Here is a 24,062-nt window from a genome sequence, read left to right on the forward strand (position 1 = left end):
CGTACTTGTGGTGAACATGCAAACAAAAAGCATGCTCTGATAATATATGCATTGTCTTTGAAACTGATTGGTCCACACCAGAGACAGCTTTATTTTGAGCCAAAAGGCGAACAGCACAAAGACAAAGAACGTTACAAACAATACAAAAACACGATAGCGGTGCAACGTACAGGAAAGGCAAACAAATCGCCCAAAAACATTCGAATAAAACGAAATCATCCTCATCCTACCTAAGGTATTAACTTATTTTTCAGAAGTGCCGCCACCGCCGTGATAAGTATGCCGAGCGTTAAAAATGTGTTTCGGTCAATAATTGGTTATCCACGGCGTTTGTCACGAGGCCGATACCTCCGTTGGAGCGCTGCGCTGACTCGGCGCCTGCGACGCTCTGGCTTTGACCCACTGCTCCGCCATGCTGCGCGTGTTCCCTGCACAGTGGTGGCGCTGCTTGCCAGCCAGCTCGGTATCCCCGCGCGAGACCCCCTCGCCTCGAAGGAGCCGGGCAGGGTCGCGCCCATGTCCGGGGCTCCTTGGGACGTCCGCAACGACAGCGCCGTGTCCATCACGCTCACACTGTCCACCGCAGCCTCCGAGGTCAGCCCCGCCAACCCGCTCACTCGCCGCTCTCGCTCACTCGCAAGTTCACTCGCTCGCAGGCTGTTCATACTGATGGGCGGACAGAGGCGGGGAAGGGAATTCGAGAAACTTGCCGATTGTTTTGACTGCAGCGTACGACGCATTAAGGCGCCGTGCTGCCGTCCCCCTGTGCCCTGTTGACGTTGTCGCCGTCGCCGCCCGTCGTCAGGACATCGCGGGAGTGGTGGCGGCCGTGGCGGGGCTCCTCCGGGTGAGGATGCCGAGCAGCTACGAGATCCGCGACTCGCCCGCTCTGCCGCCCTTCCCCCTGCTCGAGAGGCTGCACGCGGCGCCGGACGCGCGTGCCGGCCGCAGCGGCGGCGGTGGGATCCCCGTTCACAGAGCGACGCGGGCACCAGCTCGCAGTGAGTAGCACGGGCAGCATGCACCTCCACACGCATGGGTGGAGTTGTCTGTGTGTGCGTGTGTTTGTGTCAGTTGTCGGGAGAGCGGTACTTCAGCAGGTTAGCGCGCTGCGCTACGAACCTAGCAGCCCGGGTTCGATTCCCGCTCACGGCTAAGACCAGTGACATCTGAACCATTCCTGGGCCTCCCCTAGATCAACTCGGCCATAAATTACTACATGGTGCGGTGTGTAAACATCGCCACTTGATAGACAAAGGCGGCAGCATGTCGTGGTGCTGATCACCCACCCCCTCGTGCCGGCCTTCATCCATGCTCGCTAACAGCAATTACCCTAAAAGTCTGTTACAGCTATACGGGGGGGGGTCTTTGTCAGGTGTATTGCAGTCTCAATCGGTTAACTCGCTGTAACACCTGCGTTGGTCCATAACTTCCTGCCAGCAAGTCTTCGACACGTTGCATGGCCTCAAAGTGCATCTAGCCTGGCTACGTACAGTGCTGGTCATATCACCGTCACACGGTGGTGAATGGCGGCTGTTAATGTTATTGTATCGCACTTTTGTGTGTGTGATGTACCGCATTTGTGTGTGACGCATGTGTGCACACAATGCATGCATTGTACCACAGACTAGACATATTTCCAGCATATACTAGTGCACTCCACACCACCCCCTCTGCTTTTAGACAATTAATCAATCACATACGAAACATTTTTAGAGGGTGGTGCAGTGGTGCCATACTGAATACACTGTCCTATGAACCCAGTGCACCGGGTTCGATGCCCAGCTAACATTAGTGGCGAGTGATATCAGCTGCAGTCCTAGGCCTACCGTTCACTAACCCATACTGACCAACACGACGAAGTATGGTCAAACAACCCCACTGCATGGGGGCGCCTTCATCCAGCGGTGGATTTTACAGGGCTGTAAAAATATGTATTTAAGAAAAAAACACGTGGACTCTTATCCTCTGCTCAGCTGCACCATTTGTCTCTGTGCAACACAGCCACACACGGACATACACCTCCCATTTGCCAATGAACCGGCTGACCGCGTGTGTGCATGTGCGTGCGCGCTCGCTTCGATGAGCAGCGTTGGTGAAGGAGGAAGCGGTGGTCGCCGGTTCCACCAGCGGCGCCGCGGCGACACCGCCGGGGCACGCAGGGGCCAAGCCGCAGTGGTGCCGCCACTGCGACGTGTCGGTGTTGGACGCCGGCGTGCGCAAGCCGGCCAAGGAGCTCGTCGGGACGCCGCGTCAGGTGCGATGAGTCGACGGGAGATGGGCCGTTACCGTTACATCGGTCTTTCAGACCGCTTGCTCGCCGCCAAAGTGGCCAAAGTGGCGGCGAGCAAGGAGCTGCTGCATGAGAGGTGGTTTACGCAGCGTTAATCTTAACCTAACAACTACCCAGGTACAGCAGAAACAATCCCCCCTTGTCTAATCGTAAGCTGAGCCCCGACATTCACATCGCGCCTACCATAAACCTTAACTTTAATCGTTGCCGTAGAGCAAGCAAACCTTATCTTTCCCTAACCTCAACAAGCCCAGCTTATTTCCCCGCATGACAATGATGAAACGTAATCTTAACTCTTAGTTTTAAGTCGTGGAAACTTTTCACTGGCTTCTAAGTTGAACAACATAATCCTGACGCTATCCCAAACAAACTTTGCCATAGCCTTGACCATTCGAGAACTTGGCCTACTGATTCTTCGCGGTCTAGCCCTGTTTCTCACCCAAACAATACGAATCAAATAACCCAAATAAATATATCAACCTATCCTTGACTCTCATAATTTATTCCGAAAATTAACTCTTACAATCATCTCAACCCTTAACCTTGCCCTATCCCAACCAACCCATGCCCCATCATGCCGAGCTCTCACCATAATTCTAACAACTTGATCATGACACTAATCCTAACAATTACATCATCATTACCCTAACCCTGACAAACCCAGCCTTTTCCCTCATTGATCTTTGGAGGGAGCTGCCCCCTCCGTGTAGTTGAGTTGGCAGTCGAGGCTGCGCAAGGTGAGTGCTGCTGGGCTGAGTTTGCGTTGCCTGCAGGGGGCGGTAAGTTAACGGCGACGGTTTGCAGAGGCGCAGGGACTGAAGCGGTGTCTGCGGGCGTGGGGCTTTGTCGGTGCGACGACAGCATCCCGGCACGTGGACAGAGTGTCTCAAATACGGCGCTCTCTCTCACTGTGTCTCTCACCGGCGGTACGGGAGTCGCTCGCCGTGCCCCGACTCCATCGGCGTGCTTCCCCCCCCCCCCCCCGTGTCCATTCGATTCCGCCCGCATCATCGTGGCCCGCCCGCTATCGTGTCTCGTGCGTCCGCCGCCTTCCGTGTGCTTTTCGCCGCCGCGTGCTTGCGTCCTGTGCGCGCTTTATATGTTTGTCGTGCCGCCTCCCTCCTCTTCCCCCACACCCCCCCCCCCCAAGGTCAGCGTCAATGGTTTTGAGCTGCGCTTAAGAGACGCAGAGAATAGTTGGTGGAAGGTCGTAGCCAGGAGCTGAGCGACAAGTGAGAAAGTTGTCTCTCCACTGCCAGTCTACTACAGAACCGTCGCTCGTCTCGTTAGTATACTTGAGTGTCGCTTGGAGAGCACTCCTCATCGGCTGTAGCTCCCACTGAAGGCGGGTAGGGCCCTACAGCCCAAAATACAGCCACTAACAAAGCTACCAAAACAATGCCCAAGTTGACTCTAAACACAGGCCCCACAATAGCCACTTAACACCCAGGTGCTGAAACTCATGTGTTGATAGGCAAGCTGTTTTCTTTATATTTTTGGATAAATCCAGCCAAAGTACAGTCGTGAAAAATAGCTGAAACTGCCTTTCCGCCAACACACAAATCGATCCCCAGGTCGATTTATTCAAGACGGCCACCACCACTTAATGTGCCGCTTCCTACCATCTCAAGACCTGATCCGTATCTCGTACTTCCATCCTCCTTCTTAGTGCCACTCTAATCTCAGTCCTGCTCTGCAGTGCTGCCCATTATTAGTGCCGCTCCCCAGGGCTTCAGTGCTACTCTCAACCCATTATTGCCCACGAACAGTCTCGGTACAACCCATGAACATCTCAAACAGCCCGCCGGCATCTCAACACTACCCACCAGCTTCTCAATGCCGCCCATCAACATCGCAGCACTACCCATCGACATCTCTGTATTGCCGACAAATGTTTCCATCCAGCCGTGGAACACATCAGTGCTTCCCACCGACGTCTTGGCGCTGTCCTACATCTCACTTCTTGGCACCACCATCGTTTCAATGCTGCCCACCAGTGTATGCCCTTCGTGCTGCCCTCCCAGCATTTCACTGCCGCCCGCCCCCCCGCCAACAAAGATTTCGCCTCCACTACCGCAACTCGGTAGTACCGCAGCCAACCCCGACATTCCATCACCGCCTTCCACCTCCCAGTGCCCGCCGCCCCCCTCAACCCCCTCCACCCCCGGCGGCCGGACACGCGGGGCGTCCCGACACCGGGCGACACGTGCCCGTTGTGTGCCCCCCTTGTGTGCGCAGGACGGCGCCGCTGGCGATGGCTCAGAGAGCCAGGACTCGGACGAGGTGTTTTGCAGCAACGCTTGCCTCATGCAGTACACGGTGGCCTTGCAAGCCAAGGTAGGCCGGCAGCGCTTGGCCCCCCCCCACCCCCGCCGAGACCCTGCCTGCCCGCCCGCCCGTCCACCCGCTTGCGCTTGTGGCTTATCGGCGACCGTAGGTGTTGCGGGGGGGGGTTGGGGGGGGAAACGCCCGGTCGTGTGCTCCGTGTCGCTTGTGCGCGCTTTTGTTGAACAGCGACCGCGTGGCGCCGCGCACCGCTGCGGCCGTTGATGTTGTTTGTCATGCGTGAGGATACGGACGTGCGTTCGCTCGCAGTGCGCGAGTGCTCTTCACAGCACGTGTGTGTGTGTGTGTGTGTTTTACAGTGTGCATCATGTCTTGTTTTCTCTGTTCCTCGACAGGCTCCGCAACCAGAAGGCCTGTTGCCGTTATTTTGGTCTGAAATGAATGATAAGCGCTCTCATAGCTTTTGTAATTGACTTCGTAATTTTAACTTTCATGCATGGATTATGGAAAGGAACAAAAATAAGTTTAATGTGATTTTAGGAGTCAAGGACCCCCCCCCCCTTCATCCTCCCCAACCCCCCCCCCCAATGCGTTGAATGTTTCACATTGCGCCTCGGCATCTCGGCGCTCCTTGTGTGACGTGTCATCACCGTGCCATGGCCCTACGGCAGCGCAGCCGAGATGGACGGCTGATAGAGTAGAACCCCGTCACTCGCGTGCGGCTGCTGCCGAGCGATATTGCCCCCCCCCCGGACGTGTCTCGCACCGCACACCCTTTGCGCGACATTATCGGTGACACCCCCCCCCCCCCCCCCCGCGTGTCTGCGCCCGACAGCAGGGTGCCCTGCTGGGTGCGGAGCACGCGCGGGGCCCGGGCGGCACCACGCACGCCACCCGCAACGTCCTCCTGCACCACTACAGCAGTGGCGCCACCTCCCTGTCGCCCAAAAAGCCCGTGCCTGGCATCGCCGGGGTCGGCCGCAACATGCCGGGCAACGTCACCGACCGAGCCCCGTGCCAGCAGCGCCACCCGGCCCCTCCGCCGCCGCCTCCACCTCCTCCTCCTCCTCCTCCTCCGCCGTCGTCATCCCCATCCTGGGCCCCATCTACAGCTGCGGGGCCGACGGCTCAGGACAAGACGGCGCCACCGCCACCGCGGACCGACCCGGAAAAGCCGCCGCTCCGGACGCGGATCCGCATGACGCGGCCGACGCCGGCGTCGGCCGAGACCCCCCGCTCCCACGGCAAGCGGTGCAAGGTGCTGCGCTGGCGCAAGTGGGAGGAGAGGCTGCTGACGCCGCGGCGCACCTTCAAGCCCGCCACGGACGAGGAGATGGACGAGCTGGTGCGCAAGCTGGGCACGTCGCTCAAGCCGGCGCCGGCGCCGCGAGATCGCCGCCGCTGCTGCCTGTGCCAGGAGACGGGTGACGGGCTGACGGACGGGCCCGCCCGGCTCCTCAACCTCGACCTGGACGTGTGGGTGCATCTGAACTGCGCGCTCTGGTCGTCGGAGGTGTACGAGACGCAGGCCGGCGCCCTCATCAACGTCGAGTCGGCGGCGAGGCGCGGCAACGCCACTCGCTGCGTCATGTGCCAGCGCAGCGGCGCCACGACCGGCTGCCACCGCATCCGCTGCGCCAACGTGTACCACTTTGCGTGCGCGCTGCGCGCCCGCTGCACATTCTTCCGTGACAAGACGGTGCTGTGCCCGGCTCACCGGCTGCGCGGCGCTGCCGCCGATGTAGAGCTGGCGTGCTTTGCCGTGTTCCGACGCGTGTTTGTGCAGCGCGACGAGGTTGCGCAGCTCGCGGGGCTGGTGCAGCGTGCCGAGCACGGACACACTTTCCGGTGAGCGCCGGTGTTTGGGGCCGGTCGGGGGCGGGACAGGATAAGGAAGGCGGAGTGGGGGGGGCGGGGGGGGGGCAAGGGACGTTATTTGTATTTCTGTGGCCGTGGCTAAACTATTAAAATATTTTAATTTTGCCAGGTAAAGCCCACTGAGCTATGGCAGCTCTTTTCCAGAAGCGACCTGGCCACAAATGATCGCTCAACGAAGTAGCCTATCACGTGGAAATGCATAGGACGTTCCGTCTAAATCCCAAGTCTTATCAACATCCCATAAAATATTCACCGAGAAATTAAGCCCTGCCTAATCCAGCCCGGGAGGCACCCAACATTCCATTCCCTGGGGATACGAGTCATTCCCTGGTTGGTGAGGGGGCAACATATGAACCTTTATGGCGGGACCCCGGGGTCCCGAATAGACGGAATTCCAAATCGTAATTCATTTATTTTTGGCGACTCCGTCCCACCATGCACATTAACGCCGCGACCCACCTGGCACGGATCATTCTGTCATGTCGTCCAAGCACAGCAAGGACGAATGCGCAGAACAGCTGAATAAGCGTATGCACTCCATGCTCGGGTATGGGCAGGATCATGAGTCTTATCCAATGCTGCTCAAACTGCCGACACGACTTAAGTCGTGATTTTTGTTGTTTTATTTTTTACCTACGTGACTTTACCGAATAGAACCAAAGAGTACGACTTAAGTCCTTAATTTGTCATGACGGTATGCATAATGCAATGAAACTGCTCTCTCTTAGCTTCATTATTATTCGTGACCTACCAATGTCTGCAGCCAGGATCAATCGATGACAATCCTATTACCTGCAGATATTTAGCGGATGAGATGCTTTGCACCGTTAATTCCTCCTGTTTGATAATACTTCTCTTGTCCGTATGCATTTGTGCAGATAGGTTGTTTTTTTGCGGTTAAGCCATAGTCACCACATACCGCTCGTATCAATGCGGATAAGATGAGCGGCAACCCGTACATTGGTATAAACGCTTGTTACAATATGAACAGCGCATTGCAAACGCGTACTATTTCATGTACTGTTTACACAGTGTGTTCACAAATCTACACTGATAAACATGATGATTGACAGAGGGGTGTAAATAATTGTTTCGATAGTGTTTTTAATTAGAGGTACTGCAGGTAAGTAGTTTTCAGTTTTAAAGGCGTAGTTTAACAGGACAACACTTGCCACCATCCTTCAAACCCATTGGTGAAAAAGAGCAAAGTTTTTGTTTACAATCTAATATAATATTCTTAGCTCTTTCGGTAAAGTCACGTTGGAGGGAAACAATAAAATAATAAAATATATATATAAAACAATAAAAATTCTCACGACGTTTCGACCATAACACAAACGGTCATCATCAGGTGTGAAAAAACCAACGGCAAGAAACATTTGAAAGAAGTGGCGGTTTGTATTTATTTATTTATTCTTAAAACGTTAGCACCACGGATAGCGATTTGACAGTTTGTTTAGAAGGACGAGTCCATCTATGTTCGGAAAAGAGGAGGGGGGAGACGAAAAATGTATGTATGCTGTCTGAAAGCCATCGTAAGCGTGAACAATCAATTATCAAATCCTTCCAATGATAGCTCAGCCAGAATCCATCTTCTTGGTTGAAATTGTCTCTGTGTTTGTATATGTGGATCGCCTCATGAACGAATCTCTCATGGTAGCCCGATGGCCGGAGAAGTCAATGTCAAGAAGTGGCGGTTCAAATGTTTCTTGCCGTTGGTTTTTCACACCTGATGATGACCGTTGGTGTTATGGTCGAAACGTCGTGAGAATTTTCATTGTTTTATATATATTTTATTATTTTGTTTCCCTTCAACGTGACTTTACCGAAAGAGCTAAGAATATGAATTACTGCAGTCACGAAAGCTTTAAATAAAAATGTAATCTAATATAATGTTTACGCGAGAGCCGGGGGCTTATGGGACCCCGGGGTCCCACCATAACATTAATATGTTCACTCGCAACCGGCCTCGTGCTCTGACCCATGAGCTACCCATCCAACCCCTCCTCGAAAACCTGTGCGTGCCACAACTGGCTTTTATCTTTTATACTATAAACAACTGTAGATCGTATCTAACTGTATATATTTTTTCCTCATTGTTTCGAAAAATATATATTTTTTTATTCTACTTTAGAGCTTTAGAATGTGATGTCTCTTTTAGTGCCAGATTTGTGCCAGAATGCGGCCACGTATGTAAACCAAAAATGTACTTGACTTCCTTCCTGCGTGCGGTTGTGGGTGCAGGGTGGGCAGCCTGATCCTGCGCTCCGTGGGGCAGCTGCTGCCCCAGCACGCGGCAGCCTTTCACAGCGCGTCGGCGATCTTCCCGTGCGGCTACGAGGCGACACGCCTCTACTGGAGCACGCGCTACACCAACAAGCGCTGCTACTACCACTGCCGCATCGGGGAGGCTGGCGGGCGGCCGCTCTTCTCGGTGCGCGTCGTCGAGCAGGGCCACGAGGAGATGTTGCTCTCCGATTCTTCGCCCAAAGGTGCGAGCAGCAAGAGAGCCGGCCAGCCCGTTTACCCCAAATGAGAGTGGAATTTTACCGCGATTAACCTTTCGTCGAGTGTGTGTTTACATATACAGGCGGTGCCTGCCCCCGTCAACCCCCCCCCTTCCCCACCGCTTATACGACGGTGCAAGGCATTTCTAGAAACCTCGTCGTCGTAAATCGGGGGGCTAGTTTCCCCATAGATGGTAGAAACAGTAGAAACATCACTGGCCGTCAACAATTCCTCGCACTAAAATTATTCGACTTCTCCAAGAATGGGGTGTTTCTGCCATATCCAGGGTGTTGGGTGAAACAGGAAGAACACTCTAGCTTAATCCAATCAACCACGGCTCTTGTGCAGATTAATCAGCCACCTGCCCACACCCATTTAATCGTTTGTAAATTAATCGGCTCGTCACAGCTCAAAACAACTGGGATAAGCATCACGCCCGAGTGCCATGCCCTCTAATGTTATGAGCATAAGCCCCAGCTGTTGGAAATTATTACTCATTCTATCACAGGACCCCTATCCTCACTCCGTGCTAGCACTACAGCACAAATTTCTCTGCGTCATTTCTCCTACCCAGGACAGTAATTCTAAACCCTGGACCCCATTTTATCCACCTATTTTTTTTCCCACCTCAGTACAATTGTGGGCTTTAAAAAAATAAAAGAAATCCTCCAAATGATATTCCATATGGGCTATCGATGTCCCTTCACGAGATGAAGAAGCCGTCTCGCCGATCCGTGCGTCTGAGAATGGTTTGACCGTTTGTCACATGACGGTCAAACCAATATCTTAATTCTCAGTGCCCAAATTTATTGAAAGCAACAGAATGTGTATGATATACTGTTTTTTTTTTTTTGCACGGGCCATGGTGACCATGATGAGACCATCAAGATAAGAACCCATTTTAATCACAAGCAGCTGAAGGCTCGATTTGAACCCAACTTCTCATCAGTGCCGGCTCGGCACTCTGATCTCCGATTCAATATTTTATGACGAATGTCCCATGTCATGTCCTCTGACCATATGTGTCTTTGTGACCCCCGTGACCTCTAAACATCAAGCCATATGAACTTTCCCCGTCCCTCTTGACCCTGTTTCCCCATGTCTTCTGCGTAACCCGTAACCTGCATGTCACATTAACCCCGAAGTCTTCTTGAGTCTATTCGTCTCCACCTTTGTGTTCCTCTGAGCCTTAATGGCACTCTGGCGCACATCTGCCTTCCAACCCCAATGTGTACGAAACGCTCGGGTATCCAACCCCAGTCTGCACCTAACGGAGTCTCGCGTCCCCCACCGCCCCACCCCACCCCACCCTGTGCTGTGCAGGCGTGTGGCAGAAGATCCTGGAGCCGATCGCACGTCTGCGCAAAGATGCCGACATGCTGCAGCTCTTCCCCGACTACGTGCGCGGAGCCGACATGTTCGGGCTGTCTGTGCACGCAGTGCGGCGTATCCTCGAGTCGGTGCGTGTGTGCGTCTGTGCGTGCGAGTTTTCCAGCTCCTTGGGTGCGCGTGTGTGGATGGCTGCGGTGTGCATGTGGAAACGCTGGCCTGGGGGCGGCCGTCCAGTGGCCCAGCGGTAGCACGTACTTCGCTCGCTTGCAGAGGTTCACAGTTCGGTTCCATCGGCCGCCCTGGTTAATACTGCGTCGTGTGTATTAAACAGAAAAAAATACTCGCTGTCTGATTGGCAGTGAACGTTAAACATCCCGTGGCATCATTCACAAGAGTAGGCCATTATGTGCCCGCTTCAGGATCCAAATAATAAAATTAATAGCAATCATTGTCCGCTCCTGCAAAAACTTGGCAGGACCCTCCCGAAAAAAGTCATAACTCCTTGAAGCTTTCTTACGTCAACAAACATCATAATACGTATAATTCTGCAGAAAGAAGTGGAGACAGAGGAGGAGGCAGTGCTCATAATTATAGCTGGGTTATCTTGATTATTGAAGAATTGATTGCTGATTACCAATCAACTCGACTAATTGGATAACACAGAAAAAGCCTCTGTTTCCTCATGTGCCGCTGGACAGGAGGTGATGGGCAGGGCTTGGTCACGTTATCGGCGTCATCAGCCGCGTCGTCATGCTGGACTGTTGGCTATCGGGGCGGCTGCCATATTTAAATTGCCCGAGTAATGAACGACAAAAGAGAAGTCTGTGACAAGGTTTACGTATGTGTGTCTCTATAGGGCCAGGCCTAGAAGAGGTGATTTCAGTCTCATGTGGTCCGCGCGCATCTATGTACGATTAATAATAATAATGAGAGATCTCTGCTGTCCGTTGCCGTGCACGATTCCCAGCTGCCTGGCTCGGAGTGCTGCCTGCGCTACGTGTTCCGCTACGGCCGCAACCCCGTGCTGGCACTGCCCGTGGCCATCAACCTGTCGGGCTGCGCCCGCACGGAACCTCGCCTGCGCGCCCACACCAAGAGGTACGTCAGACGCACAGCTCGGCCGCCTTACTCAAGCCCCGCAAAACCCCCTTCCCCAGGGGGACGCTTTAATTAATCAATTCATCGATCGTTATTTCACGTGCCAATATTGCCCTCGATTAAAAAATATCGACATCGGTGCACGTTTCAGTGGAACAGGAACGGTTACGGGGGGGTTCTGCTCTCCCGGTTTTGAGATTCATGTCCAGCAAGACCAGGTTTTAGACTTGCTGTCTTGATGTTTGGTTTCAAGACTTAAGGACTGGAGACCCACGAGACCATTGTTTTTTTAATTCGTCTGGATTGATGAACTTTTAGCCACGGTGGGGGACGCTTGGCCGTAGTAAACAAAAGCACTCAATAGGCCTCCCCAGGTATTCTAGATTAAGCCAGCCACCAGATGGTGCCGTTTGCAGGGGATATTATATGTGGAGTTGTGTCAAAACGAGTAGCATTATTGCCGGCGCTGATACCGTTAACCCATTCCACCACTTGAGAACCTGGTTGGTTTAGTTACGAGTGGCTGCCCATGTTGGACTCTTAGAACTAGGGCCTCTGTTGTTGCTGCTGCCTCGGCGTTTCTGCAACAGCCCTCATGAGCCTCTCTCCTCCACCCACTCACCGCCAGAGTGTGTGCATCGCGTGTACTGTTCACTGTGGCGAGCGGTGGCAAAGCGATTATCGCACTGTGCTACAAACCCTGCGACCCGACTTAAACTCCCGGTCACGGCTGCTTGAACCGATTCTGAGCCTCCCCAAGCTCGACTCGGCATTAAATGAGTACCTGGTGCGATTTGTAAACATCATCGCTGTAAAGACAGAGACGGCCGGGTGTGGTGCTGATCCCACCTTTACTTCATGCGCCATGCCAATCTTGATAGTTGCTCGCTTATAGCGCTTGGAAACAAGAGTCGGATAAAGGATACACGGAGGGATCTTTGTTTTACAAGTTTACTGTGTGGGGGAGCGGTGGCATAATGGTAAGTGCACCGGGGTCTGTGCCGTGCAACCTGAGTTTCATTTGCGACCACTGCAGACACGGCAACAGCAGAGCTGCAGAGGGAACGTTCGTCTCTGGTGTTCACTGCAGGCCCCACACGCTCACCAGCAACAGCTCGTCCAAGTCGTTCCAGAGCACTGTGACGGGAGACCTGACAGCGCCCTACAGCAAGCAGTTCGTCCATTCAAAGAGCTCGCAGTACCGTCGCCTGCGCTCAGACTGGAAGACCAACGTGTACCTGGCGCGCTCCAACATCCAGGTACATGCTTCCGTGTCTGTCTGCCTGTCTGTGTGTTTAACAGCAGAGGTTTCACTCCGAATCAGTCGAGCGGCAATATCTTTTCATCGGTTGCGTAATGCTGTGTGGAAGCTACCTGGTCTATAGCTCCGCACTAAGCTTCAGGTCTTCTCGGCCACGGTCATTCCCTCCCTTCTCTACGCTTGCGAAACTTGGACCCCCCTAATGGAACATCTTCGCCGGTTAGAAACATTTAGGCTGGCCTGCCTACGATCCATCCTGGGTTTAACCAGGCTGGATTGTGTGAGGAGCTCACAAATCCTTGAAAGATCTGGGCACGGTCCCGTCGGTGAGCTCCTCCGGCAGGCAAGGCTGCGTTGGCTGGGTCATGTAGCCCGTATGCCCAGCCACCGCATGCCGAAACAGCTTTTGTTCGGCCGGATCGAGGGGGCTAAATGGGCGCGGCACGGGCTAGAGAAGAGATGGAGTGACGTGGTACAGGAGGACGTGGTGCTGAGTGAACTTGCCGATGACTGGTATCAGCGGTGTCAAGATCGGCCTCTGTGGAGGAGGCTCATGAAGGACGCTACTGGGCAGTTGGAGGCAGTCGCCCTCCAACAACAACGGAGGGCAGAGGAGCGACGCTCACAACAATGAGCGGAGCGCCAGGTGGCTAAAGCACAGCAGGTTGGCACAGTAGGGGGCACAAGTGGTGCATCAGCCAGTCATCTCAGTCGACCCGTGGCACCTGGGTCTGCCCCGTGACCTCCTGCCAGCGGGCGTTCGACACTCCACGTGGCCTCAATGTGCACATGGCCTGGCACAAGCGTCGTGGTGACGTCACCGCCACTTATTGGCGAATGGCGGTTGTTGTTGTTGGATATGTAATGTGGGGAGCGGTAGTGTTGCGGTTAGCACTCCGCGCTACGAACCCGGTGACCTGTGTTCGATTCCCGCTAGCGGCCAGCACCATTGACAATTATCCAAACCGGCCCTGGGCCCTCCCGTAGGTCGACTGCCTCATATGAGTACCTGGTGCGGTGAGTAAACATCACCACTGGCAAGACTAGGGCTGCCGGGCATGGTACTGGCCATCCACCTCCTCGTGTGGCGTGCGGGCCTTCATAGGTGCTCGCTAACAGCACTTGCCCCGGCAGTATGTTAGGACTATATGGGGCATCTTTGTCTTTGTGTATGCATGTGTAGTGTGACCATCTCCCCCCCCTCGTATATCGGCGTGACCTTCATAATCTTGACAGCACTTAGTGTACAAGGCTAAATGAGGGGTGTGTATGTGAGCGGGTGCGTGGGAACATTGGGTATATTTGTATGTTGGGGGCAATGGGATAATGGTTAGCACACTTCACTATAAACTGAACGACCTGATTTCGATTCATGGCCCCGGCTTAAGCCAGTGGCGAGTATTATATTTACCAGTCCCTCAGCCCTTTAGTGAGTAACCTGGTGCGGTATGTAAACAGCACCAGCGAGGTGAAAGTTACTGGTCATCATGCCGGCCTTAATAGGTGCTTGCTAATAGCGCACGACCCACCAGTCTGTTTTGGATACATCTTTGTCTTTTGAGTACATTTGTGGGTGCTTTTGCATGTGTGTGTGCGTGCACAGAGTATAAACTTGTGTGTCTGTGTGAGAGAATGATTTGCGCACTGTGCTACAATGCTGACCTGAGTTCGATTCCCGGGCACAGTTAATATTTCGCAAAAAATGCTGTCTGTACAGCTTAAGCTAAAATGAGTAACCTGGTGTCACGTGTGGACATCAGCAATGGGGCATATGTGGTGCTGGCCACACCATCCCATCATCGTGTGTTGTGCCAGCCTGAATGTGCGCCGTGTACTCGCTCACCAGCAGATCGGTCTCTAAAGACCGTACGGGCCTCTTGGCCTGTTACTACTGTACCGTGACGAGTCTAAAAATAATCCTCCCGAGCCGATTTGCGCCACGGGGAATTTATTATTTAACATTGGTTGATGTTTGTGCATTACTTTCGATTCCTCATGTGACATAGTCAGCTCTTATCTGATCAATATTTCCTTCATTGCTCGACTTCGTTTTTGTTTTGTCATTTTGGGTGACCCAGGTCCACTCACTCTTGCAAATGAGACTCCATCCTAGTCTCGTGAGTTCTCACCTGGTTAGACAAATACATTTAACTTGCTTTTAGGTGTGTAAGTGGATTAGACAATGGTTACATTTTCCTGCATATGCGTATGATTATTATATAATGCCTGTTCCTTTGTAACTACGGTGTGCACATTTAGTGCCAATGAAGAATTCTCCTGGTTGAATGCTGATAGTTTAGTTAGTTTAGTTTCATTTATTTGGTATAGCCCTGTGAACCATTCGGCTCTTGAATCGGGTGCAACCGCAACAAGCAAAAAAACAAAAACATGAACAAGAAAACATCTTAAAGTGATTGTGTGACTGTGCAAACAGAAAATCCAGGAAAAAAACATCAAAATATTCCTGAAATAGCACCGTACACCATCGCTGTGTGCAAAAATCCCAGTGGGATGCAAGTCAAACAACAACAACAAGAACTTAGATTAAGGCCATCAGTCTAACTCCATACTACAATAAACAAAAACATGGCCAAACCAAAAAACTTTTAGAAATCACCAAAATAAAGCCATAAATGCAATGTAACAGTGATCATAGGAACTGTGACCGAATTTTTAACAATAAACTACATAAATAACATGTAACACCAAACCCTAGAGCCACAGCTGGCTGCATGATACTGATACGGAGCAGCAGTGTAGTGGTTAGCACACGGCTTTGAACCCAGAGACCCGAGTTCAATTCCCGGTCAGAATCAATATCGGTGACGAATATCTGAATCGGTCCTGAGCATCCCCTAGGTCGACTTAGCCTTAAATGAGTATCTCGAACGGTGTGTATATAACCATCTGCACTGGGGAGACAAAAACACAGCTTTGGCATGATGCTTGGCCACCTGTCCCCTCGTGTGCCGTTCCACCCTTCATAGGTGCTTGCTAGCAGCACTTGTCCCAATGTAATGCAATGTGAATAGTCGTTTGAGAAACACAATCATACAATACCATCTCTAATCCGCATTGCTGTTTGGTCCCATTGTTCATTAAATACATTTTTAAGGTCAAGAATCTTGACGAGTCTATACAGGGGATCTTTGTCTTTGTGCGGTGCGCCACTCAGGGCCTGGGTCTGTACGCGGCACGGGACATTGAGAAGCACACGATGGTGATCGAGTACATCGGCACCATCATCCGTAACGAGGTGGCCAACCGGAGGGAGGCACTCTACAAGGCACAGGTAACACCATAATCACCATCATTCCCATCACCACCTGCATCTTCATTACCTTCATTACCGCTCGCCATCATCACTGTCATCCATAATGAGGTGGCCGACCACCGGAGAGATCCTGTACATTCATCATTCCCATAATTTCCACCTCCGTCTTCTTTAACTTCACTCGGGTTATCATCATCAACTCCATCGATATCTCCATTATCATTACGCATATTATTGCGTGTTAAACGTGCGAACATTGTTAATGAAACACAATAGCTGCTCGCTATTACAATGTTAAAGTGCGGCTGTGGGGGGCAGTGTCTCCTCGATTAATTTGGGCATCCGGAGGAGACCTGAGTTCGGTTGCCGGCCACGTCTAACATCGGTGGCGAGCGAGTGATATCTGAACCTGTCCCTGACGCCAGTCGCCCACTGCCCCCCCCCCCACCTGCATGACTGACACAGCATAGAAAGGCCTTTGCCCAACAGCGGACAGGCGAAGCCTGTATGGCAATTTAACATTGAGATTCGTCGATCTTTCTACAGAACCGAGGCGTTTATATGTTCCGGATCGATGGGGATCACGTCATTGACGCCACACTTACTGGTGGACCGGCCAGGTAAGACGACGTTCATCACTGTACCATCAGATCGTGACCTTAGTCTGAAGGAATATGCAAGCCGAAACACAAACACTTCTCTTGTTTCTATGCACCTGTGGGGAGGATCTCGTGTGTTAGTGGATCGGTAATACTTACACAAGTCATATGGCTTTTTGGATATGGTATCACCAGCATCATCTGGTTATTAATAATGTGCGCATACATGCAGTCACATATTGCTGGGCCGTGAGATATGGTGACGGATTTGGTAGACTTTCATCCGGCTCTGGATTGATCCTACCTGATGATGAAGATGATGGCATGCTTTCAATGTCTCGAGGTGTACGTGTGTAACATTGTGTACATGTGCGTAAGAATGAACCGGAAGCGGTAATTTTAAAGAATCGAGGGAAACATAAGCGGCAGCTGAACGCTGAATTCGAACCCAGGATCTCAGCGGGTGCCAGCTCAGTGCTCTGACCTCTGAGCCAGTCCACCGGGTCACTCGAACAAGCATTGCACTATTTAACGCCGGACTTCTGACGGCGGTCCACCTCATGCGGAATACAGACCGACGAAGAGAGGTCTGGTCGTTAAATCGCATTAAACGTCGCCGTTACGTATTTGCCGATTTAATTCCCAACGATTCCTCGCGACATGTCGATCACGAATGTCCCGCCGTGTACGGTGATCGCGACGGGCAGACGATGACGATGATGACGGCGAGCGTGTTGTTGCGTCCGACGCGCGCAGGTACATCAACCACTCGTGCTCGCCCAACTGCGTGGCCGAGGTGGTGAACTTCGACAAGGAGCGCAGCAAGATCATTATCATCTCGAGCCGCCGACTGCAGAAGGGCGAGGAGGTAACGGGCCTCGCGCCTCGTGCACGTCGCCTGCATTCAAATTGCCAGATTCAAATCGCCGGATTCTAGATCCCCTCGGTGTCGATTACCCGCCGACCTCCCGAAGGACGAAACCAACTTCGCGCATCTGACCAATCGCAGCCGTCGAGGATTTGAGCGATCGGCAATCTCACTCCAACCCTGCAGGCACCCTCCTCCCTCCATCCCTGCACCACGTTACTACGGCGTTTTTTTTTTGTCATCGCGATTACAAAAGTTGGCAGAATCCGCGAGGCTATCCATAGCTTGGAGTGTCTAAAACGGTGCGTCCCGAACTGTGGAGATAACCCCTGAACGCTGGGTATGAGACTATTTGTTTTTGCCCGCCCGCGCGCATGCAGTATTAACTCTTGTTACCTTGGGGCGGGGGGGGGGTGTTGCTGTGGTGAGACTGGCCTCCGTTGGCAGGCATCCCCCATCTGTGATGTTCTGTCAATACTGGAGAACTCGTGAGATAAGAATCAGATATTGGTGCCTTGAGTGATGTCATTCGACAATAAGCAGACTGGACTGCATGCTGCTCTTCAGAGTCAATTCACTTGTGGGTGGCTATGAACAAAGATCAGGAAGCTGTTGTAGCCTTCCAATCTGAGCTCAGTGTTACAGGACTGTTGTGGTACTCTTTGGTTCTTTCGGTAAAGTCACGTAGGTAGAAAAAGAATCATAGATCACGACGTTTCGATCGTCGTGATCTATTATGAAGCAACAGTCTTCAGACGGTTGCTTGTGTGGCGATCAAAACGTTGTGATCTATTATTATTATTCTACCTACGTGACTTTACCGAAAGAACCAAAGAGTATGGATTCCTGCAGTCACGAAAGCTTAATATCAAGATTGACTGATGTGGTTTTAGTAATAAGATCCAAGAGTCTTGTGAAATCTCTGGATTAATTTTACGGTGGATCGTACTTAGGATGTTTTATCAATCCCTTTATGACAGTTTAGAGTGGCCAGAGAAAACCCTTGCATGCGAGTGGATAACACCTCAACTAAAAGCAGATCGGACAGCAACCTACTTTCTGCACTGCGTCCTGTCGGCACCCTCACTGGCACCGCCAATGGCAGTGTCACACTTGATGATTCACCAGCTCCGCCTCCAGGTCACTGGGGCACAGCTGTACTCCACCAAATCAAGTGAAGGGATAGTACCAAAGGGACTGACCAAATCATCCGAAACGCACCCGATCTGTGAGATCTTGGAAACTGAGCAGGGTTGAGCCTGGACAACGCTTGAATGAGTAACTGCTGTGCATAATAACAGCTGTTGCGTGGTCACGTCGACAGGGGGCAGTTCAGCAAAAAAAAATCTATTGTTGAGCTATAACCGTTCTCCAATGTCTGTACTCTCTGCCTTCGCCAACTTGTATTAACCAGCATGATGAAGCGTGGTCAAATAGCCACCACGACCCCGCCCGGCGCATGGAGAGAGGCTCCCGTTAACCGTGGATTGACAAAAGCGCCGTACCGTGCGCACAACATGACAGCACATGTATTCATTATTAATTTCTACAACCGACTTTCGTCCTCTGCCACTCCTACCCCTTGTCTTTTCCCGCATCCGTCTCTTCTGCCTTCCACTCCACGCGCCTACTCGCACACCACGTTCAACCGCGCACCACGCATACTCGCACACCACGCAAACCCGGACACTTGCCGCTCACCCACAATTCCCGTCTCCCATCGCCCCCCCCCCACCACCCCTCTTTGACCCTCAGTTGACCTACGACTACAAGTTCGACTTCGAGGACGACCAGCACAAGATCCCGTGCCACTGCGGGGCACCCAACTGCCGCAAGTGGATGAACTGAACGGAGCGGGCAAAGGGGGCGCGTTCAGCCCTCCGCCGGCAAATCACGACGTGAGTCTCGCCACGTCAAGAGAACCGCAGCGGCCTCGGTCCTCCCGCTGGGCCCAGGTGTACGGCGCCGTCCTGCGGGCCGCGAGGGGCGAGGAGGAGGACGAGGAGGAGGGGAAGTCGGCGGGCCACGTCGCGCGAGATAAATCGGGAACGGAGCTCCATGTGTAAAATACAAACAAACGGAAACAGTCGTTCCGACGAGATGCGGGCAGATGCAGTGGCGCGAGAGTCAAGCTAACGGTGGGATGAGAGGCGCAAGGAATCGGACTGGGCATGAGCGGGCACGCACGCCCGGAGAGCAGAGGGCACGGTGGCAACGTGCAACCCCATCCACTTGAACGTTAACCCCCCCTCCGCCCCCTGCCAACGAGCCTCTCCGCTCCCGCGCGCCGGGGTCAGACTCGAACCCGCCTGGTTTACAAACCTCCTCCCCTTATTCAAATCGTGTCGCTAAAAAGGGTTAGAAATAGCTTTGTACTGCTTGGTTTAAGTATTGTTTCATTTTTTGTTTTGTTCCTAACGTGTATTGCGTTGTGTTGTTATTTTTTTTTTCACACGTCAGTAACGTATTTGTTTTTTTTATACCGATTTTTAAAGCTCCTCCGCACGGTTAAACAAAAAAATATTTACAAAATAAAAGAAAACGAACATTGAAATACGTTGTTTAGGGTACACTTTGTCTGTAATAATAATAACAACAATAATGATGTTGACGATGATCATGTGCTCGCGTTTGTTGTGTCTCTACGCCGCCAAAACGCACCGGTAAATGTACATACGATGGACCAAACAGCTGTGCATTTTTTTGAGCAAAAAAAAAGAGAGAGATGGGGCGCGCGTGAAAAGAAAAAAGAATCTTAGAAAAACGAAATCTGCCAGTCTGCACTTGTGGGTGGCGCCCAGAGACTCGGGATCGAGGCGTCAACACTGGGGTCGACCCATCAGGCACCCTGGAGGGAATGATTTAAAAACAAACGAAACGGCCAATGCTGCTTTGCACTTCAGAGTAAACTCTTTTTTCCGTTTATTTTAGTATGTTTGTTATTATCTTTTGCTACTGTTAGAGTACGAAACGTTAAACACAATGACGATTGATGATGATGATGGTGGTGGTGGTGATACTACCCGCTGAATTTTTTTATCATCCGTTTTAAAAGGTTAGATTAAGCAAGGGGTACAATGTCAAGTGCAGGATGATGTGTTTTCATAAAATCAAGATGTGTAAAAAAAAAAGGTTGTTTGTGACTTTGCAGAAGCGTCTTGAAGTCTACTCAGACCAAAATCTTCTTAATATTAATAACGATGCAGATAATTAAAAAAAATGGATACATAGTGCGTGGGCGTTATTTTTAGAGACTTAAAATATAAAAAAAAGCAAAAAAATAACAAAAAAAATGAAAAATATTAAAAATGTTTGTTAAACAAAAAAAAAATCTATTACAAAAAACAAATCCTCGGGAGTTGACAAACGAACGTGATGATGACGATGATGTATTGTGTGCCGGGCATATGGCGCCGCAGGTATTGTTATTGAGACTGTGAAGACAGTGGGCGCAAGATTCTACGTTTGCAGGACCCAGTCGTGCAGATGTGTGAGCGGTCGCGGTCGACACCCGTGTGCGTGGGGCCCCCTCTCCACACTCGCGCTGTCGCCTGGTGCCCACGTAGCGCGTTCTCCTCCTGTTCTAACGCATCCTGATATCGGAGGAGGGGGGCGGGGGGGTGTGCGCGCGTAACTCATCAAAGCTTTATTTACCCACTTGTAATAACAACGTTATCATCGTTTACAGCTGCCAAGTTACCACTTTTTTCGTCTTTATTTCGCCTCCCTCCCCTCTCCCTCCCCGCTCTGTTTATTATTATTAATAGTAAGTGTATAATTCGTTTGGCTTTATTGTTACGCGTAGTGGGCATACCTTTCTCTGACTTGCGTTAACATTTCAAACCCGCGGTGGGGGGGGGCTTGCATTCGTCAAGGTGGGTGGTGTGCGTGGTGAGTTAATTGTGATAGGATGGGGGGGGGGGGGCTGCGTAGGTTGATGCTGTATGTGGCAACGCAAGGGGCATTGCTGATGGGGATTTGCTCCTTCTCGGTGGGATGTATAATGGCATGCATTCTGTTGTTTTTATTATTGTTATTCTTATACCAGCTCTAAAACCACCCTCCCACCGGTGTAACCCCCCACTGTCGCCGCCCGTGGTCTCACTCTCGACCGGGAAGGTGTTGTACATAATGAGTCGCTAGCGTTTGTGAGCGAGTGTGAACCCGCCGTCTCTTCCCTTCCTCGCTGGCACCACTGCCACCACCACCGCCGCCGCCGCAGTGTGTGTGTACCGATTGTACAGTGACGCGAGAAATCGCCATCGCCCCACCACCACCACCCCCTTCCTCTTCCTCCTCTTTATCGACATCCATCCACTTAACGGGGCGGGCGGTGGGTGGGTGGGTGGGGGGGTTGGGTGGGCACAATAGCCAGCCAGAAAAAAAAAACGATTATTTGAAGATGGTTTAAAATATATTTACAGATAATAAACATTTATGGATACAATAAACGCCCGGGCGTCGTGTGCTTCTTCACTGTGTTTTTTTGTGTGTCAGACCGTGAACATTTAAAAGTGTCCTGGAGACGCGAAGGATTGTGGGGGGGGGGGGGGGGGGAGATTCTTCAGCGCGTTTGAGTTTGCGTTGAGGACAAATCGTACACATTGCCGACTTGGTCATTATTATCGTTTAAATTTGTGAGAAAATCCCGGTCTAATCGTGCCTCGTGCGTGAATGTGGCTGTACATGATTATAATTGTTTTTGTTACTTGGGGTTGAACGCTTCCCCCGGCGCTACATCGCTTCTAGGGTGTTCGACCATACTTCACCACTTTGGTGAATGTGGTCGGGGGGGGGGGTGCCCGTGACTTGTCAGCTATGGCGGGGCATCGATTGTCAGCCGTGGCCGGGTTCATAGTTGCAGTGAGTGCACTTTACCACTCACTGTACCATATAAATTGCCGATATAAATAATATATTCTAAGTAGGCGCGTAGCGATTAATTGATTTATGCATTTAAAATCAATTCTTACAATACAGGCGTCACATCGTGCGTGCAAGAATTTATGCTTAACGGTGTACAAAAATTACACGCCCATTTAGAAATTAACCTCGCGGAAATGGCGTGGCAATGATTCAGAATGCAATCAAGGCGGCAACGCGAGACGATCATCAATTCTTGAATGGATTCGTGTCGCCGTTTCGAGCGCAGCGCGCTAACCACTGCGCCACCAGTCAATGGGATTTCCTGCTCGTATGTACGTTGAACTTCTTTCGCACCGCACGTAGCTAACCGTGCTCATCGGAGGTGCAGGGGTCGGAGCTTTTTTAGGCGGCGCTCATCTGTTTTACAGCCCCATAGCTCGTGCTGGTGGTTCCACATTCCTATGGCGAGTATCAAGAGGACACGTGACATTGCATTGTGTACCTGTTGAAGTGATAAAAGAAAAGCACGCGCGCGTCTTTCGTGAGTGTCCGATGCGCCGATGTCAATGCCTTCATCAGAGATTCTCGGCACTGCCGAGATCCTGAATTCGATAGCCCTGGGGCTGGTTGTTTGTCTCTCACAGTAGCGATCGTCTCCACTGACTGCCCGGAGTCCCTGGAACAGATGTCTTCTTATTCCCGTGCTGCTGCTGGGGGCCATCAATTCTGGGGAACTGAAATGGGAACAGAAGCCGAGAAGTGCGCAAAGAAACGTGGAGGAGATGCGTGCTCTCTGGATTATGCATAAAGGCCAAAGAGGAGGGGTTTTTTTGGAGTTGATATTGGTGGCATTGAGGGGCTGAGAACCGAGACAAAGTCTTGCCAGCCACCTGTGGTTCAATCAGTCGGGAGCTTGCTGTCATCACATTCAACCGCGACGTGACCAGGAGACGGTAGTGGAACAATTGATTGAATCCATCTGTGTGGAGCTGGTCAATGTTGCCCTGTGGTGTTGCGTGGATTTTGGCAATTACCTCCCACATGAAGCCAAACACTCGAGTAGAATTGGAATTGCACACAAACTCGATCTATAAACCAACATTAAACATTTGTCTTCAGTCTCGGTGAAGTTGTTCCTTGGTAAATGAAAACCACGCTTGCTATGGGACGGGAGCAGTAACAACAACAACATACATCAGCTGTGGCTGTAACATCAGCGGCACCTTTGATTCGCGCTGTTGGCTACGTACGGTGCGACAGAAATTCACCTTGATGCACTGACCAGTGTGGTGAAGTATGGTCAAGAAACCCCCATGACCACACATTGCGGGGAGGCCTACATCAAGTGTCGTACTGTATTGACAAAGGGCTCTGCATTATCATATCCCAGTCATTGTACAAGGTCACTCGTAGGCTAGCTGTGAGGGATGCTTTTTTAAATATACACACACGGTGCTTCGAAACAATGTTAACACTTTTGGACTATCGTTTTTAATGGAACAAGAACGGATAATACACTCTAACATGATAACAAATGTATGTTAGCTTCAAAAAGTCAAGAGTATTTTACTTGTTCTCCATCATTGTCAACACGTGCCTGGAATATTCTCCCGGTGGTCTCCAAAGCCCGGAGGTAGCAGCACATTTTGTGGTAAAGTTGCAAATTCTCAGAAGTGTTAACATTTTTTTTAAAGCCCCCTGAATCTATATTTTCCAGGTGATATATGGCGAACCACTTTTGTTGTTGTTACAATTCAGGAGTGTCAGTCGTGTTTGGCAAAGCGACTCGCGTTGATTTT

The 24,062-nt window shown here is 51.5% G+C and overlaps 1 protein-coding gene across 14 annotated transcripts in view; it reads left to right on the forward strand.

The window, feature by feature from the left end:
• The window catches only part of LOC116948619 (histone-lysine N-methyltransferase 2C-like), a 151,952-nt gene extending 131,196 nt beyond the window's left edge, over positions 1–20,756 (forward strand). For 10 of the 14 annotated variants that reach the window (XM_032965457.2, XM_032965461.2, XM_032965459.2 and 7 more), the window contains 13 exons: positions 437–594; positions 806–1,001; positions 2,091–2,257; positions 4,532–4,630; positions 5,415–6,427; positions 8,702–8,949; positions 10,289–10,425; positions 11,265–11,395; positions 12,432–12,654; positions 15,832–15,948; positions 16,477–16,550; positions 17,286–17,397; positions 19,153–20,756. In XM_032965457.2, the coding sequence (XP_032821348.2) occupies positions 437–594; positions 806–1,001; positions 2,091–2,257; positions 4,532–4,630; positions 5,415–6,427; positions 8,702–8,949; positions 10,289–10,425; positions 11,265–11,395; positions 12,432–12,654; positions 15,832–15,948; positions 16,477–16,550; positions 17,286–17,397; positions 19,153–19,245 (2,768 nt within the window). In that variant the 3' untranslated portion in view covers positions 19,246–20,756. The remainder of the gene's footprint in view (positions 1–436; positions 595–805; positions 1,002–2,090; positions 2,258–4,531; positions 4,631–5,414; positions 6,428–8,701; positions 8,950–10,288; positions 10,426–11,264; positions 11,396–12,431; positions 12,655–15,831; positions 15,949–16,476; positions 16,551–17,285; positions 17,398–19,152) is intronic. The other 4 variants (XM_032965467.2, XM_032965460.2, XM_032965470.2 and 1 more) reach the window with 4 other exon arrangements.
• The last annotated feature ends 3,306 nt before the right edge of the window (positions 20,757–24,062 follow it).

Source organism: Petromyzon marinus, chromosome 34 (assembly GCF_048934315.1).
Source record: "Petromyzon marinus isolate PM22_M1 ecotype Great Lakes invasive population chromosome 34, UKy_Petmar_22M1.pri1.0, whole genome shotgun sequence".
Lineage (NCBI taxonomy): Eukaryota > Metazoa > Chordata > Hyperoartia > Petromyzontiformes > Petromyzontidae > Petromyzon > Petromyzon marinus.